The sequence below is a fragment of the Cyprinus carpio genome, chromosome A13 (assembly GCF_018340385.1).
Source record: "Cyprinus carpio isolate SPL01 chromosome A13, ASM1834038v1, whole genome shotgun sequence".
NCBI classification, from domain to species: domain Eukaryota; kingdom Metazoa; phylum Chordata; class Actinopteri; order Cypriniformes; family Cyprinidae; genus Cyprinus; species Cyprinus carpio.
In genome coordinates, this window is record NC_056584.1 from 25,712,274 (window position 1) to 25,730,809 (window position 18,536).

General features: G+C 35.9%; 1 protein-coding gene and 1 long non-coding RNA gene across 2 annotated transcripts in view; both read left to right on the forward strand.

Moving 5' to 3' along the window:
- Window positions 1-10,356, forward strand: part of anapc1 (anaphase promoting complex subunit 1) — a 59,897-nt gene extending 49,541 nt beyond the window's left edge. The window contains exons 40-47 of the mRNA XM_042769613.1: window positions 256-333; window positions 405-472; window positions 1,947-2,085; window positions 2,382-2,468; window positions 4,415-4,510; window positions 7,553-7,757; window positions 8,494-8,628; window positions 10,024-10,356. Coding sequence (XP_042625547.1) covers window positions 256-333; window positions 405-472; window positions 1,947-2,085; window positions 2,382-2,468; window positions 4,415-4,510; window positions 7,553-7,757; window positions 8,494-8,628; window positions 10,024-10,136 — 921 coding nt within the window. The 3' untranslated portion in view covers window positions 10,137-10,356. The remainder of the gene's footprint in view (window positions 1-255; window positions 334-404; window positions 473-1,946; window positions 2,086-2,381; window positions 2,469-4,414; window positions 4,511-7,552; window positions 7,758-8,493; window positions 8,629-10,023) is intronic.
- Window positions 10,357-15,425: 5,069 nt separating this feature from the next.
- The window catches only part of LOC122147289, a 34,332-nt gene continuing 31,221 nt past the window's right edge, over window positions 15,426-18,536 (forward strand). The window contains exon 1 of the long non-coding RNA XR_006161561.1: window positions 15,426-15,875. This is a non-coding gene — a long non-coding RNA (uncharacterized LOC122147289). The remainder of the gene's footprint in view (window positions 15,876-18,536) is intronic.

Genomic DNA, 18,536 nt, shown 5'->3' on the forward strand with positions numbered 1-18,536 from the left:
TCAAAGAGATTCTTAGGTGATAAACACGGTAAAGGACTGTTGAAGGTTGACCGTGGCGCGTGACGATGTTTCCCCTGCTGCTTTGAGAGGACTCATCTTTTCAATTAAATGATGCCAGCCAAAGGAAGGCAACCAGCTGTTCACAGCAATTACAAACACGCAGGCATAGAGTCACACATAGTGAATTTATACATTGTGATGCATGGCGTTAGGTTTCTAATCTGTTTGTGCATGCTTGTGGTGTGTGTTTAATAGGAGACGCAGTGGTATGAAGAGACGACCGTGGAGTTGATGGGTCCCACCATGCTGCCTGAGCTTCACCTTCTGAAACGGGTAATAAATTAAACCACTTCCAAGTACAGCTCATACAACTCCCTAAATCTGATGTTTTTCTTTGCATTCAGATTAAGGTAAAAGGTCCAAGATATTGGGAGCTGAACATCGACATCAGTAAAGGAACCCAACATCTGCAGTAAGTCTGCATGTAGATTAAGCGAGATGGAATCGAACTAAACCACTTTAAGCCAAGTGAGCTGACTATCTATTTTATCTATTTAAGGCATCGTAGCCACGGTCCAGATGTGAATGCTTTTTCAATAGGGAGGCAGCGACATTGTTAACTACTTTTTGCAATCTAAGGGAGCATCACATGCATTCTTCAAGATTAGGCAATCCCAGAATGCACTGCGTCAAGCTCAGTGAAAAATAAAATAAAAAATCATGCACAATGCTGAAATGCATGATATTTTTTTTTGTTCAGTACTGAAGTATCAATATACACAGAATGTTTGCATACTATACAATACTTTTCACAAACATTTTTTAATGGAAATTTAATAGAAATTTTATTTAAAATTTAGAACTTGTATTCAGCAAGGATGTAGAATTAGTCACACAAAACTTATCTATATATATATTTATTGAAAGGAGAATAATTGCCTTTGAGATTTTTTGTTTTAAGTCTTCCTTGACTGTATTTTGTCAGACTGTCCTGCCTTAAGTCATACTTGGAAATGTTTTGTTTTGTGTTTTTTACTCAGAAAGCACATTAATGGATATTTTTAGAACAGCTTCTCCTTTGAAACTAATATCAGTTTGAAAGATTTTATATACTGTTATTTTTTTTTTCTGTATTTATTTATTTAGCTTTTTATTTATTTCAAAAAAATATTACAAATATATTAAAGTATTACATAGAATTCCTTGAAGTGTTGTTATTAATACTATTTGAAATCTTATTATTCTTGAGTTTTCCATGAATTTAGCTTTTGATACTGATATGGTACAATGATAAATAAACATGTAGTGGTAAATAAATAATTCAGCAAGGATGCATTAAATTGATCAAAATTGTTTTAATAGTTTTCTTTTTCAAATAAATGCTGTTCTTTTAAACTTCCTATTCATCAAAGAATCCTGAAAATAATAAAATATTAAGCATATTAATATAAAAAAAAGTAAGCAGCACAATCATTTCCAACATTGATAATAATCAGAAATGTTTCTTGAGAAGCAAATCAGCATATTAGAATGATTTCTGAAGCCTCATGTGACGCTGAAGACTGGAGTAATGATGCTGAAAATTCAGCTTTACATAACAGGAATAAATTAAATTTTAAATATATTCAAATAGAAGCAACTATTTTAAATTGTTAAATTATTATTATTATTATTTATTAAAATTTTATTTTATTACTATTTTTAGTGATCAAAAACATGCAGCCTCAATTAGCAAAAGATTCTTCTTTTGAAAAAAAAAATAATTATAATAATCATACCATCCCCAAACTTTTGAACAGTAGTGTAGTTTTATGGTTAAAGACATGTTGACGTCTCAAATAGCACTCATACTGATTATTTCATCCATTTGTTTTGTTAGTGTACTTCTTTATAAGTCAACCCAATACAAATACGAACTTCTGTACGTGAAGTTTACTGCTTTCTAGATCCATCCTATCCAAAGACGGCGTTCTGTACGTGAAGTTGCGCGCCGGACAGCTGCCCTACAAGGACGACCCTCAAGGCTGGAAGAGCTTACTGGCCCCCAACCTCAACAACAGAAGCGCTGAAGTGCGCACTTTTAAGGTCGGTCTGTGTGCACAATAAATATTACCAACAGTCTGCTGTCCACAAACCGGTTTGGCCGACATCTATCAATATTTACTATGTCATATGTCTGTTTGTATATAATTCAAGCATTAATCCATTCATGCAAATACAGAGGATAAAGGTGTAAAGATATTTCCGGATGTTTGCAGAGGTCTTGTGTTCCTGATTGGATTAATGCAGCATAACGTGTTCTTTCAAACTGCTGCAAAGAATGTTTTTCATGTCAATTAGCTATTTTTCCTTTCCCTCCCACTTGTTCGTCTCCTACGCAGCCCGAGGCCATCTCAACCTTCACCTCAGATGCAGCTCTGGTCTCCTTCGCCGAGTACTTCTGCAGAGCCTCGGAAAACATGAAGCATGTGAGACCATAAACATGTTGTTTTCAGGCAAAGCGCTTGGTTTGTGTAATAGGAAAAAAGCATTCATGTCCCTACAGAGGCGAAGTCTTGTCCATGTGCATTCATGAGGAAAGAGTCTTGGATAATAAATAGCTGTCAGAGACAAAATTTAGCTCTGCTGAGACAACTTGATCTTTTTTTAGGTGAGGTAAAAGCCCTCAGTCTATACACACTGCAAGATGCAAATGTATAGTGATTAATGTTTTCTTCTGAAACATCTAAGACAGAGAAAAGAAAAAAAAAAAAACAAGCCTTTGGTTTTTATGTTTTTGGTTCGTTAGAGGATAATTCTGGGTCATTTTCATCTTAAAGGAATGATCTGGGCTCTGTTAAAAGTTATGTTTTATTGCCAAAATCCTTTGTGTTCTTGGAAAAGTATTTAGGCCTCCCTCAGTTTACAAAAGTAAGCATGTTTAAAGTAATCAAGGGATGCAAACATGTTGCTTTTTGGAGCCAATACTTGTAGCGTGGCTTTGCCTTCTTTTGCAATGAGAATTGTTTATAGATCTGTTGAAAACAAAAGCTTTTTTTGTGGTTTTCCATCAAAATAAAAGCTCAATGGTGTAATGTTTGAAAGCATAAAAATGAAGACAATCATGAATATTAGTTAGCACTGTAAAATTGTCTATTCTTTTGTTACAGTAAGATAATATTGTTGCTCTAATAACATATTTTGATTATTTTTCAATTTTTGTTCAGTTTCATATTTTCAATAAAACAATGCAATAGTATTAAGTATTTTTACTGTAGTAATTTATTTGTTTATTAGTTTTATTTAATTTTAGCAATTTAAAAAAGGAGCAACAATAATAATAATTAGAAGCAGTAGCACTCAATGAAATACTTGATTCTTTTATTTTACAGTAAAATTGGATTTTTTTACTTTACAGTAAAATTATTACTGTAGTAATACATTTCTATATTAAATTAATTTTATGCTTTTTAATTTTTAATAAAAGAAAAAAACATTTTAATAACGATTTTACTAATAAAATATTATTATTATTATTATTATGGTTTAGTCAAATTGAATAGTATGCTGAATTCCACTGTAAATCCTCATTTTAATATTGATATTTTAAAAACTTCCTTTCTTTCCCTTAGGAGGGTCATGTCTTTGTTTTTGTTTTTTTGTTTTTTTTACCCCTGACGAGTTTGCATCGCTTAGTAATGTGATAGGATACGTTGAAAAATGAAAATAAAATGACTTAATATGAGACCAGTGTGATAGTCACATGAAAACCATGTAAAATTGGCAGAGAGATAGACCGAATAAACTGATTTGAAAGAATGATTTAGATAACTTGCATCTTTAATAAAACACTTTTTTTTGTACAGAAGGATTAACGCATGTCAGAAATGCTTAAACCCATGAACATTTCTTTAAGACATTTAGTATGTTGCCAAATACGGTAATGCAAATCGCCTCCTTTTGCGTATAAACAAACGGCAAACGTGTTTATAGTAAATACTCTTATAATGGAAGCCCAGCAGAAGAGCGGGCGTACCACAAATAAAAACTTTCAGTTTCAAAAGTGTAACCTTAACACATCAAAGCAAGTTTATTGTCAATTCTTTCCTATGTGATAGAAGAGCAAGTGAAATAAAGTGATGCCTGGAGCCTCGTGCAGACCGTTTAACCAGAAAATGTGTGTCACAGTAGCTATAAATACAAAATGAATACAGGAAATATAAGAGTAAATATGACCCACTTTCCTGCCATGCTCCCCATATGTGCATTACTATAAACATTTATTAATATTTCAAACCGAGGGATGAATCAGCATTATTTTTTGTAATAATCGACTTCATGCCACTGATGCGGTTCTTAGACATCAAGTTGTAAATAACTCAAAGGATGATGGTGTTGCTGTAGTTTTCACAGTTTTTCTGTCTTGTTTCTACAGAAGCAAGAGACCGTGGCGTTACTGTCAGCAATTCTGTATGAATGTGTGACACAGGAATACCCAGAAATGCTGCCAACACACATCTCTATTGACCAGGTCAGTTACAGTAAAGCACAAACGCATGCAAATATTGGGTAAAATAGTGCATTTTAATTAGGTGGAATTTTTCTGTATCTACAATTTTCATTGCGTGTGCTTCTAAATGTACACTACTGTTTAGAAACATTTTCAAATGTTTTTTTAAAAGGAGTGTCTTTTGCTTTCCAAGGCTGTATCAAAAATACAGTAATATTGTGAAATATTATTACAATTTAAAATAACTACTTTCTATTTGAATATGTAGTAAAATGTAATTTATTCCTGTAATGTAAAGCTGAATTTTCAGCATCATTACTCCAGTCTTCAGTGTAACATGATCCTTCAGAAATCATTCTAATATGCTGATTTGGTGCTCAAGAAACATTTCTTATGATTATCAATTTTGAAACAGTTGTGCTGCTTAATATTTTTGTGGAACCCGTGATACATTTTTTTCAAAATGCAAAAAAATCTTAATGGGCATAAAAACACTTTATTTTCATAATAATTTATAATATAATTTTTATTCTTATAATTATAGTAAATATGTATTTATTCTTATATTTTTATTATACAAATAATTATTTATCATTATATAAATGTTTTGTATTTTATTTTGTTATTCATTTCTGAAATAAATATTTTTATTTAAATACAAAATAATTATTTAAATTGATTATTTATTCTGAAATAAATATTTTTATTTTATTTTATTACGGCCTAGATATTTCTGTGTGTCTGGATCAGATTCCAGCCCAAAACCAAAACTTAATCATAAAATTAAGAAAGTTCATAATAATAACATACATAATATGTAATAAATAACATAATACATATACACATAAAATAATAATAATAATAAAAAGGTGTGTGTGTGTGTATATAAATATAGATATAATGCATTATTGCTGAATATAACTTAATTTCTTTAAAATAAATAAATATAAAAAATAGTAAATAAAAAACCTTAATGACCCCAAACTTTTGAACAGTACTGTATATATTTCTCTCGACTCAGTCCATTATCTTAGATAAATTTTTTCTGACCTTATCACAATAATTCTGACATTGCTTTGATGATTGCATGTATTTGCTATGGCAAAAGGAGTCCATTATACATACACCGTGTTTAATTTGTGAATTGCGAGGTACCAGAACAAAGCGGGGTTTATCCGGCATGTGATTAGAGGAGAAGTAACAGAGCATTTGCTCAATCACATTGGTGGACCAGCTTAAGTGATTAACAGCGTGCATCATTGCTTTATCAGGGTTCATATGGTCATGAAAGGCCTGGAAAAGTTTTGGAAAAGTCATGGAAATTTCACAGATTTCTGTATAATAGAATGATGTTTAATCAGGTCCTGAATTTCTGTGGGGGATTGTGCGTATATTGCATATTTTTACTCATTCCTGAAACTTTCAAGTTTATAATGAGGGAAATTCCTGCAAACATTTATTCAATATAGCATGTAGGTTAGATGAGTAAATAAATCCACACAAACTGTTAGATTAAATCAGTCTTTTGAAAACCACATGAGTGATTCAGCTGTACCGCGTCTTCTCTCTTTCACGGTCTCAAAGTGGCTTCACATCAGTGCATCTCATCTGCAAAGACGAGAGCTGCTGCACGCTGCAATACAAGACTTGCGCTCGCGTTTTGGGACAGTTGACAACCGTCACTTGCCTAATCGGGTCATTGTTGCATGGTCACAAAAAATGTATCATCTTAAGTCTTTTTAAGCCATTCGATACTCATGTGCTCCAGAGGCAGTTTTCTGTGCACTTAGTCACGGCTGAAGCTTGCGCGTATAAAGCTGCCTCACAAGTACCAAATTGAGTTATTTTTCACAGCTTGTTGCACTTAAGCGTCCAAATACACTCAAAATGACATCAAGTTCCTTATTTCAAATGTAGATGCGTGGCAGACATGCTCATAATAGAAGCTTTTTTTTTTTTTGTGAAATATGTGACCCTGGAGCACAAAAGCAGTCTTAAGTCTCTGGGGTATATTTGTAGCAATAGCCAAAAATACATTGTATGGGTCAAAATCATAGACTGTAAAAAAATATGGACTTAGTGTCCGTGACGTCACCCATAGACTCCTCAAGAGCGGTTTTGAAGCTCAAAGTGTGCAGAGCGGGCCGTCGCCATCTTGGCAGCGCGTCACCGCGCGACTTTCCCGGATAATCGAAAATGGGCAAAAAGGCTGGAGCTGGTATATCAAGACACCCCCACCTAGCGCAACGGCATTCTCAACAGCGCAATCCACCTGTCACTCAAGTGACCACGCCCTTAATTATGCAGAACTTTAAGGACTTAATATAATTTAAACGGATGAGTTATAAACAGTTGTCATGAAGGGCAAAATTAGCTATATAGACCAAAATCATTTTTTGAACCAGGCTGTAAACATGTTTTTTTTTTTCTGCTGTAAAGTTGGGCATTTTAACATGGGGAGTCTATGGGACTGACTCCCTTTTGCAGCCAGCCTCAAGCAGCCAGTCGATGAATTGCAGTTTTAGTCATTTCCTTGTTGGCTTCATGAGAGAGAGCGGGAGGTTGCAGCTCGGTCAAAATGATAAATTTTTCTTTTATGACAAAAATCATTAAGATATTAAATAAAGATTATGATCCATGAAGATATTTTGTAAATATCCTGCCGTAAATATATCAAAACTTCAGTTTTGATTAGTAATATGCATTGCTAAGGACTTTTCTCAATATATAGATTTTTTTAATAATCACAATTAGTAATAGTTGTATCTCTGCCAAATATCGTCCTATCCTAACAAACCATGCATCAATGGACAGCGTATTTATTCAGCTTTCAGATGATGTGTAAATCTCAATTTCGTAAAATTGACACTTAAGACTGGTTTTGTGGTCACATTTACGTATGCTATAGGTCAGCGCGAGCGTCTTTCATTGGTGCGTGAGGAGGGGGATCTGCCAAATGAGGTGCTGGATTCGGATCCGGCTTGTTCCGGCACAAATTAAGCCCTGATTATACAAGTTAAATGCCCCATAAGAACCTTAACACACTTGTACACTTCTCCGTAGGCCGTGCGGACTCTGGAGCGGGGCGATCTCTGTGAGACGTTCAGTCTGTGGCAGATGAAGCTGGTGCTGGAGTTGTATGAGAGCCGAGTCTTGCAGCAGCAGCTCAGAGACACACGGCGTCAGGGCCACGGCCTGCTGCTCATCTCTGAGTTCCTGCCCGTCATGAAGAGCTCAGCCGACCGGGCCCTGGATCGCTGGTTCTGTGGTGAGGAACAGGACACAGCCATCAGCGTCTAGCATCATTAGCTCATATGCTTACTCAGATTTCTATTTTAGAGCTTCTGTGTCAGCTCATCCAGTCAGCGTTTGGGTCTTGCATGTGTTTCTGGTTTTGGCCAACACCTTCAGCAAGTGTGAAAGGCTGTAGTCATGTCTGTTCTCTGCGGGGTTGGTAACTTGAAGGCTAACGGGGGGAAATCATACTAATTGTAGAACCATTCCATTTTTATTTATATTGGTGACTCATTACTGTAACGCAAAACACATTCTAAATCATTTCATATATTCAGAATTATCATTGAGATTCATGAAACCTGTCAGAAGCATGTCCAGATCAGATTCCAGCCCAAAATCAAAAGTTATTAATAAAATAAAATAAAAAATGTATTATTATTAATAATAATAATAAAAATATATGTATAAAAAATATGAATAATAATAATACAAATAAATGTTTTTATAATTCTAAAATAATTATGCCTTAAAATAATTATTTAAAAATGTTGTTTTTTATAAAATAAATATTATAATATGCATTCTCTGAAAAATATGGCCCTGACATTTCTTTGTGAGATTAATTCTGTGAGTATAAAGGTCTAGCCACACTAGACATTGTGCTCTATTCACTTCTGTTCATATGTATACAGATGCATACATAATTTTTTCATCAAGCTTGAATCCTTAACTATTAAGCAAACAAAACTGTTTATCTCAACTCACAGATAACGGTCACGTGCTGCAAGCGTACTTGAGAAGACAGCCGATGAACAACGACACTGATGTCAACATGTTAGCCTGCTTCCTGGTCTACCATTCCATCCCCAGCCTCAAGAACATGGTGGCGTCTGACCTGAAAGGTACGATCACACTCAAACAGAAGCTAACCACTGGTCTACTGAGAGTATGTCGTTCTTCTTGTTGAATGTAGAGGTCTTGATTTAAAGGAAAATAAGCACCCTCATGCCATTCCAAACCGGTGTGACTTTCTTAGTTCAGGTGAAACACAAAATGAAGCTCTAAAGGCACCATAAAAATATTCCACTTAAATTTCAGTCTCTTCCTCACACAAAGTTATAATATGGCTTCAGAAGTCTTGAAATATAGTGCTAGAGTTGTATAGACTACACTTAAGGCCCTGATATACTTAAAGCGAACTGTTGGGACGTAATTTCAAACAAAATCAGACCAAAAAAATATAATCAGTAATATATCAGTATGTGTGAAATGAATGAATATAATATACACGTTTCACTTTTTGAATGGAATTAGTGAAATAAATCAGCTTTTTGATGATATTCTGATTATATGACCAGCACCTGTATGTGACCCTGGACCACAAACCCAGTCTTAAGACGCTGGAGTATATTTTTAGCAATAGCCAAAAAAGCATTGTATGGGTCAAAATTATCGATTTTTCTTTCATGCCAAAGATCATTAGGATATTAAGTAAAGATCATGTCATATTTAATCATGAAGATATGATTTTGTAAATTTCCTACTGTGAATATATCAAAACTTAATTTTTGATTAGTAATATGCATTGCTAAGAACTTCATTTGGACAACTTTAAAGGTGATTTTATCAGTGTTTAGATTTTTTTGCACCCTCAGATTCCAGATTTTCAAATATTTATATCTCAGCCAAATATTGTCTGATCCTAATAAATCATGCATCAGTGGAAAGCTTATTTATATAAGCTAACACATTACAAAAAAATCTCAATATCTAAAAATTTTAAACTAAAAACACATTTTTTTCACCATTTACAAATATATAAACATGACTTGACTTGACTGTTCCAAATTGCAGAGCTGGTGCAATCATATCCACATCGCAATGATCAGATGCTTGCTTAACTGCTGTTTTCTCACAACTTGTCAATTTAGCTGCATGTGTATTTTGTTACTGAGAGGAGAGCATGCACAACAAGTTTACATATTACTCTAAATGCTGCTCCTAACAATGCAAGCAGTGTCCCTAAAAGTTATCTAAAAGCTAAAATGTTTGCATTGCTCAGGTATTTCAAACTTTTTTTAGCCCCTATGTGAAGAATAAAAAATGCTGTAAAACATTGCTGTAAAAAAAAAAATATGGGCCTTTGTGCTTTTTTGGAGTACAGCCCCTCCACAGAAGAAAGAAAGTTGAGCAAGAATAAATAATGAGAGAAATGTAACTTTTAGGTCAGTTATTCCTTGAAGTACTGGATCTCTGATCAAAATGTTCTGAAATGTTCCATTGATCTCTCTGTACAGGATGTTCCTGTTTTCCAGAGTTGCTGCTCAAGAGCAGTCAGTTGGGTGTTCCTGTACGTGCTCTGCTGCGTTTGAGTCCTCTGCTCCTTCAGAAACATGATTCTGGAGTTTAACCCACCAATTCCTGTACGTCAGCCAACCTTCTCCTTAACCAGGTACTGCAGAGTCATGGGTGCCTTGTCCTCGCACAGGAACTGTGGACATTTTTATCACACTATAGTGTCTTTAAAGCGCTGGAGAAACTGATTTCCTCATCCCTATTTTGACATGTAAATAATTTGTAATTATATTTGTACCTGTGATAATTCAGTCAATAAATATGACTTGAAGAAATGGTTTTCATAAAGTATGCCTGGCTTGTATTAAATAAAAGAAACTTGTTCTGGTCTGGTTTTGTTGCCATGGTAAACATTACTATAAATGTTTTTTTTACACATGCAACATCTGCTAAATTGCAGGATCTGACACTACTCTCATTGATAGTCTTCATATTTTGTTACTGCTCATTTTCATAGGATTTGACTCTGTCATCTGTGTGGAAATCAATAATTCTCATAAAAAAGATTGACTTCCAGTCGCTGCTTTGGTGCAAAGCATTGTACATGTGAATGCCCCTTTACTATTGTTCATATTTAAGGCAATTTAAAGTATTAAACTTTGCCACAATAACTGCACCAGGACATGAATGGTTCCTGTTGAGGGGAGGTGTGCTGATACCTTCACTGTTGTTATTAATGAAAACTAAAAAAAAAAAAATTCAGTCATTGAAATAAGGCTTATAAAATAAAATGTTAATATTAGATGATTTTTTAAAATTTACAAAACTTTAAAATTAGAAAGGTTGCTTTGACATCTAACTGAAATAACATTCAGTTTAATTTGAATTACTAAAATGACTAAAACTGATATTAATTAAAGGTGTATATATACATATCTAATTAAAAAAAAACTAAGAAAGCACAAATCAGATAACAAAAATTAAAATGAAAAAACATAAAAACAACTACAAAATATGCATTTGTATATAAAAAATATAAAATCCACACACACACACATATATATATATATTTATATTATTTTATAATAATTGGTTAACTTTTTATAACAACTATTTATATTTAGAATATTGGTTACTTTAGTGATTGATTATTATAGCCTTATTTTCACCTGGTGTATGATACACAGTTTAAAAAAAACAAATCCCATAGACTCCTACAGAGGGATCCAGAGTCATATCTAGAAATCTGAGTCTTCAGGCAATTAGGCAAGTAAACAACCACCCAGAGCACATGGTGGCAGGTTTTGCATGGGCATCCACCTTCTCACATCAGTTTCCTGGAAAATGTAAAAATCTTATTTGCATATGTGCTTGTCTTCCACACTGCTCTCCTGTCTTTTTAGTTTTTTTTACTGTGGCTCAGCAAAACAAGTTTCACATGAGCATTCCTGTATAAATGAAAACCACCCCACTGCCAGGAACACATCACCACGCACCCTCTCACATTCCACACTATTTGAATAGCCACGTTGCCGTTTAAAATAACTCTGGCTGTCCTGTGCTTTGAATACTGCTTTCAGTCTCACTGTGTGACTATTTTACTGAACTAAACCACACTGAAGTGAAAGTTCTGCTGAAACTTGCTGTTTAAAAAACGTGAAGTGATATAAACTTGTGTTCAAAGTTAGAACAGTTCTGTAGAAGACATAAGGATATGAGACCATTTTAGTTTCACATGTTGGAAAGGTAAAATGATCATTGATTTCATTGTGTCTTGAAGTGTTGCTTCAGCAAAACACAACTGGAGAAATCTGGCCTCTTTTCTAAAAGTATACAGTTTTAGAAAGCCGCCAAGATCTAAAAAGACCCAAAAATAAAGCACCATCAAATCAGTCCTCATGACTTGTGCGTTACTTTTCAAATCTTCTGAAATCGTATGTTTTGTGTGAGGATTTGTGTTATCAGTTATTCACTGAAAATCTTCCCCTTCACTGCAGCACTTAAATACCATTTGTGCTCGCACGTCATGCATTTCTGTAAGGTTTAACGTCAAACGGCATTAGTTTTCATGCAGTTAGGTTAAAATTATTTAATTTTGCTGTAAATGTACTCATGCTCAGGCCATTTAAGATGTAGATGAGTTTGTTTCTTCATCAGATTTGGAGAAATGTAGCATTGCATCACTTGCTCACCAATGGATGCTCTGCAGTGAATGGGTGCCGTCAGAATGAGAGTCCAAACAGCTGATAAAAACATCACAATAATCAGGGATGGACTGGGAGTGAAAAACGGCCCTGGATTTTCTCCAAAATAGGCCCACCAAAACTACAAACAAACACTACAATATCACACTATTACAGCAATTCTGTTGCATTTATGGCAAATAACATCACAAAACCCATGGTGACCCTGCTGACAAAAACAATAGAAACCACCACAGAAATTCTAATGATTTCCACTACAAATACCACTACAAACCATCAGCTTTTAACCATTAAAATCATTAAATAATGGTATCATGTAGTGTGTTTTTTGGGACATATTACATTAGGATTTAATGGTTTTAACATAAGCCACCAACAATTACCAGTAGAGACCAACAGACACCATTACTGTTTCCAGTAAAACCAATAAAATTTCATTATAACCAGTAAAACCACTACAAATTATGTGATGGTTTCAATTTTTTTTGTTTTTTTTTCAGTAGGGGATTGAAACAAATGTATGATTATATGAACTAAAATACTTGAAAGGGGTGTCCTGGGATATTAATATAGTGCTCATAGGCTATATTATGCTCTATAGCAGGGATAGGCAACTTTGATAGTGACGAGGACCAGCATTTTTTCTCCTTTATACCTAGGGGCCTAGATTACTAATCCACGTTCACACACGCTTGAGGCATTCGGCCAATCACAATGCGCTGGATAGCTGGCCAATCACAGCACACCTCGCTTTTCAGAGCGATGAGCCTTGTAAAAATCAACGCGTATCAGAAGGCGGGGCAGAGAGGAGAAACAATAATGTACAGTATGTGGAAAGTAATGTTTTTTTTTTTTAACCTTAAACCACAAACACATTTCATTACACCAAATAACACAAAATAATGTTCTTTTTAGCAATATCATATGATCCCTTTAACATCATAAACTGAAAGCATTATGTGACTTACATTTCAAATATTTTAAAATTGATCATCCGAATCTAAAATGATCCAGCTGGCCGTACTAAAAGATTGCGGGCCGTATACGGCGGTTTCGGGTTACTTGGAAGCAAAAAATTATTCCACTAGCAACCCCTTTTGTCGGCTGTCAGCGTCACTTTATCTGACACTTTATCTTTGATGATGAATCAGCCAGGCCGCCCCAAAAGCGACGGATTAAAGATGGACTGCAGTGGTGTGGATTATTGTGATGTTTTTATCAGGACTCTCATTCTGACGGCACCCATTCACTGCAGAGGATCCATTGGTAGGCAAGTGATGGGATGCTGCATTTCTCCAAATCTGATGAAGAAACTCATCTACATCTTGAATGGCCTAAATTCTTTATCCTTTAATAGTTCAACAAAGTCTCTCATTATTTAGTCTGCATGCATAATAATGCTAAAATAATCTGCTTATAACAGTTTTAGATGGAATATATTATCATGCCACGTCAACTATCCAACTGTAGTTGACTAACCAATGTTGTGTGCATTTCTAAAAGTTTTTTTTGACATGTTATCAAACCTCATTATTCATTAGGCCCAGTGCATCCTGGAATTAATAAAAATATAGTTTTATCTAGGGAATTGAAGCCAGGTTTGAGTATGTGAAAGTGTGAATGAGATTTGAGAACTACAACAAAGGGGGAAGTAACCTAAATCTCCACTGTGAAATTTCTGTGGCATTATTGGCAACAAAAAATAATGGTTTCAAACACTCTCCCAATCCACCAAATCCACACCATCGGTTGAGCCAGTGTTGCTGTGTCGGACCACTCAAAACACAAAGCTTGGAAATCCATTTGGTGGCACAAAAAATGACACGCTGCAGCCCCATTAGTTTGTGTGGAGTGCACCACTTGGACTTAAAGCATATTCAGAGTTTCGTACCCTCTCTTAACTTCTCTATAGTACTTCCTGTGTGGTTGGGAGTATCGTAAAGTGTAACTGGGCATCAGTACGCCAGTGACTTGTTCAGGAAACCCATGCAATGTGATTCTGCCAGTGCTCTTTGATCAGATAAACTCTTGTGTGTGTGTTTGGTGAATGCTTGAATGGTTCATCTCTGCTCAGTTCTCTCTGGAATTGCTTTGATGAGCTTAGTTAGAGTTAAACGTTGTCCCAGAAGGCTATGCAACCTTTGGGAGGCCACGGATAATGTCTAGATGAAGGATATCTGCCCTGAAATAACCGCTGCCCACGTGTCTGGACATTCCTGAACAGTGACGCCTGTGATTACTGAGCCTTCAATCATGAGAACTGTACCGAATCTGGAGAACAACAGACATTTGAAACTCATTTATGAGGCTTGTAAGATTCAGTTGATTTGAAAGTGTAATAGGAAGCTTATTTAAAAAGATCTTTTTTTTTATATCGTGTCCCAGTTTTCTGTCATTCTGTTCATGTGGTTTACAGGAAGGAAGGCAAACTTTGAGACCAGACGTGGGATGTTTGGAATGTGAAAAATGGTGTTGTGAAACCTTGTGGCAGAAGGGCTTTGGGAATGTGTTTGCGCTTTAAAACAGTGGGTTCTGTGCATGCAGCCTTTTTTGGCAAGCCCTCACTTTCAATGAAGCATGCTGTCTGTTTAAACGTGATCGGATATCCCCCTGGTCTGCAGGCCCACGTCTATATTTGGCATGATTAGTCATGTCAGAATGAAGGGAAGCTTTAGGACTTCCCTTTGTTCTGCTGTGACATCACAATGCATTCAAATGTACAATGTGAGAATGTGTTCTTTTATGTAATGAGAGCATATGCATGTAGTGTTATATTACAGGTGACGTCAAACTGGATGGTTTTAATTCCTCATTTTGACTTTGAATTTGACAATCATTTAAAACATGCAAGAACAGGCTTTCAGGCAGCATCGTGTTTTAAATTCTCATACACGCCCAATTTTTTTTCCCACGCTTTACAATGCTGCCATGAAAAAACTAGTTCTGGGTAGCAGACCAAAATGGATTTTGACTTAAATTTTAAAGTTGAAACTTAAGTTAAATTGAGTGTTTAAGAGAAATTTGTGAAGTTCCATAATTAAGTCATAATTCATACAAAATAATCAATCAGCTTATGATAGTTTTAGATGGAACATATTATCATGTCATGCCACCCACCCACCTGTAGTTGACTTAACCAATGCTGTGTGCATTTCCTTGTATTTTTGAAAGTCTAAAAGTTACATGCCTGTTAACAAAACTAAACAATTAAACCAAACCAAAAAAGAAAAAAAAAACTCTTTTCTTTCTGGCACACATCACAATGAGCTCATTGTGCCCAATGCATCATGGAGTTTAAAACCGATTGTTTTACCCAGGAAACTGAAGTCAGCGTTGTCAAGGCGTTAACTGAGACTCTATTCATTCACAACCAACAGAGAGAGTTTGAATCGTTGCGGCAAACTGTGTCTGGTGAAGTGGGCGTCACCAAGAGCGCTTAAGAGAAAGTCTGTGTGTGGACCTGTGACTCTACATGAATGACTCAAGTGAAGAAACACGCGTGAAACCACTATTTCAAAGGAAAAAGAAGAGGAAGAAGGGACATCTTTAACTTTCGCAGTGGAACTTGAGTGCGCATTTGCGCAAAGTCTCTCCAAAGTCACTTGGTAACTTTTGCGCACCAGTGCAGCTCCATTCTCAAGCAGTTTTGGGTAAGTGCTCATCAAACTCACTAGTGCACTCACTTAAATATTGAGTATTTACTCAGGAAGGGAAAATCTCATCATAAAAGTATGTTTTTGCTAATATCTTTTGCATTTTATATCTATCTTTTACCTTTTACTGTTAGATGCACTCTTCTACTCTAGTATACAAATGAGTCAGAATTTGAGCGTGCACTGCTGCGTTCCTCCCATCACCAAGGCTGTAGATCTTCTAAAGCACTGTCAGATCAATACGCCTCGCATTATTTATTTATTTTTAATCGATGCTTACACAGTATACATTATTTTATACTGTCATTGGCGAAGAAATGTTACAGGCTTTCTCACATAAAGATGCATGGAGTTATTCGGGTCATTTTATTCTTATTGGGCGCTCGATAAAGATGAGAGGAAGCCTGCGGTGCAAGCATGAGATAGTGTTTCTGACTTCCTGTTCCTCTTCAGAAAAATACACTTAATTGGAATAGCTATGGTTCCATATGGCAAGTGTACATATATGCTGTTTTCGCGTGGAATGGCGAGTCTGGACTAATGTAAACGACTCTGTATTTCACCTGTAACTGAGTCCCTGTGTAAGAAACTATTTGTTATCCAGCTGCGCAGAGTCTGACCCGTTACGCGAGGCCCGTTCTGTGGTTAGTTACTGTGTCGAGTCACGTAGTTAGTAGCTACGTCACATTGAGGGGGCGTGACCCGTTACTGTCAACGCGACGCCTGGTGTAAGCGTTTGTATCTGGGTAGAAAAGCGCGCGCGCGTGTTGGCTGTGTGTCAACCCGAGTGCTGGCTTCCTAGGTAACTAGCTAGGGCGCACACAGCAGACTTCTGGTAGAAGTTTGTGGTTGACTTTTAAAAAACGCGTGCCTTTTGTTGCCTCCATGAATATATGTGTCTTTATAACCACATCAAAAGCCCAGTCACTTTTTCTCTCTCCTTGTTTTGACTTAAATATAGCCGAATGGAAATAAAAACAGGCATGCATAGAAACGAGACGCGACGCAAGACAGTGACGCGCCCAGAAACGTTTGACACCGAACCTGAAATCAACTTTTGACCTTTTTAGTGTGAGAAAGCGCTGCAATCCCGCACTTTTGAAGCTGTTTCCCCCTCTTATTCTTGTCATGTTTAACCGTCTTATGGAACTTCCTCTCATCGCCCATTCATGTGGTTTAGTAGCCGCGGCCCGCGTCTGTACTACATGCACCGACCAAACTGTGAACACAGAGGTGATTTCCAGTGCTCTCACATCATTTAACAAACGTGAGCTACATCTAGATAATGAGTGAAGCTCTAAAAACATCTTAAACTAGCCAAAACTGGTTTAAAATCCCTGATAGCGCACGTGCATCACAGAGACGTCTATTTGACGTCTGCAAGATGTTTTTTTTTTTTTTTAGAGCGTTTGCACATCTGCAATACATCAGATGTCAAATAGATGTTTAGAAAAGGTCTTTAATGATTTAGAATGACATCTTAGAGACATCTATCAGATGTTTGTACAAAGCAGATGCTTTAACAGACATCTAGCAGACTTATATAGCTTACTATATACTATAGCACTCACAAAAAGCACTAGTTTTTAGACCCCTGCACTAGTACCATGTAAATGGACATTCAGTGCCATGGTATACATCAGAATACCAAACCATATACTATCACAAGTAACGTGGTACCTACTGCCACAGTGCTTTTTTTGTTGTTTTAAATGACTGTGCAATGACAATTTACAGTCTAGTTTTACCGTGTTCATGATCATTTACATATCTGAAGTGAAAGAAGGACTAGATATTGAACTGAAAGTAAGCACTCTAAGAAGTCATCGTGTATTTTTAAGGTCACATTTGTACCATTTTACACGGCCTCCACGTCTACTTTTAGTTAGGCAACTTTGGTTTCCAGTAAAACCTGTTACTGGTGGCCGTAGAGAGACGGAAGTGGTAGCAATGAAACTTGCATTCATAAAAAAGTCTCGCTGTGTCTATTGTTCTGTTTCAGATGGGTTTGAATGAAATGACTGTACGTGATCTGACACCGTTTGACAGTAAGTTTGGTGGTTCAGGGGATCCAGATCACGCCTCATATTATTTCAAAGTTTGATGCAATTCATCTTTGGCTCTGAGGTTGAGTGTGCAAGAGGGAAGCCTCTCAGCCACCGGGCCTGATTTCTGTCTGATAAGTCAGATTAGAAATAGGAACCAAAAAAGATTTGATGAATGCACGGATCTGTAAAACTGTGCACATCAGATCTGATAGATATCGGACGATTAGAAAGCTAGACATGTGGCCCATTTGCTGTTGCTGAGGTGTGAGCAGGATGAACTTTGAGGGCCTCATTTTTCTCCTAGGTTTCACTGCCACCTAGTGGACATTTCTCTCAACTAACTTGAACTATTTTCATAGTATTTATTGTCAAAGCAGTGTGATTATTTCCGATATTTAAAAACAGTCCACCTATCATATTTATAAAAACCCAAGCATTTTGATCTACTACCGTATCTAATAGTGAAATGTCACAGAAATATTATTTTAGGGCATAGAAGTAGGTTATAGACATTGTGTTCAGTTTGAATAAAGGCATTTAAATACTGTAATTATGTACAGTGTAGCCTAATATAAATATAGACAAATATATTTTATATAGCCTATTTGAC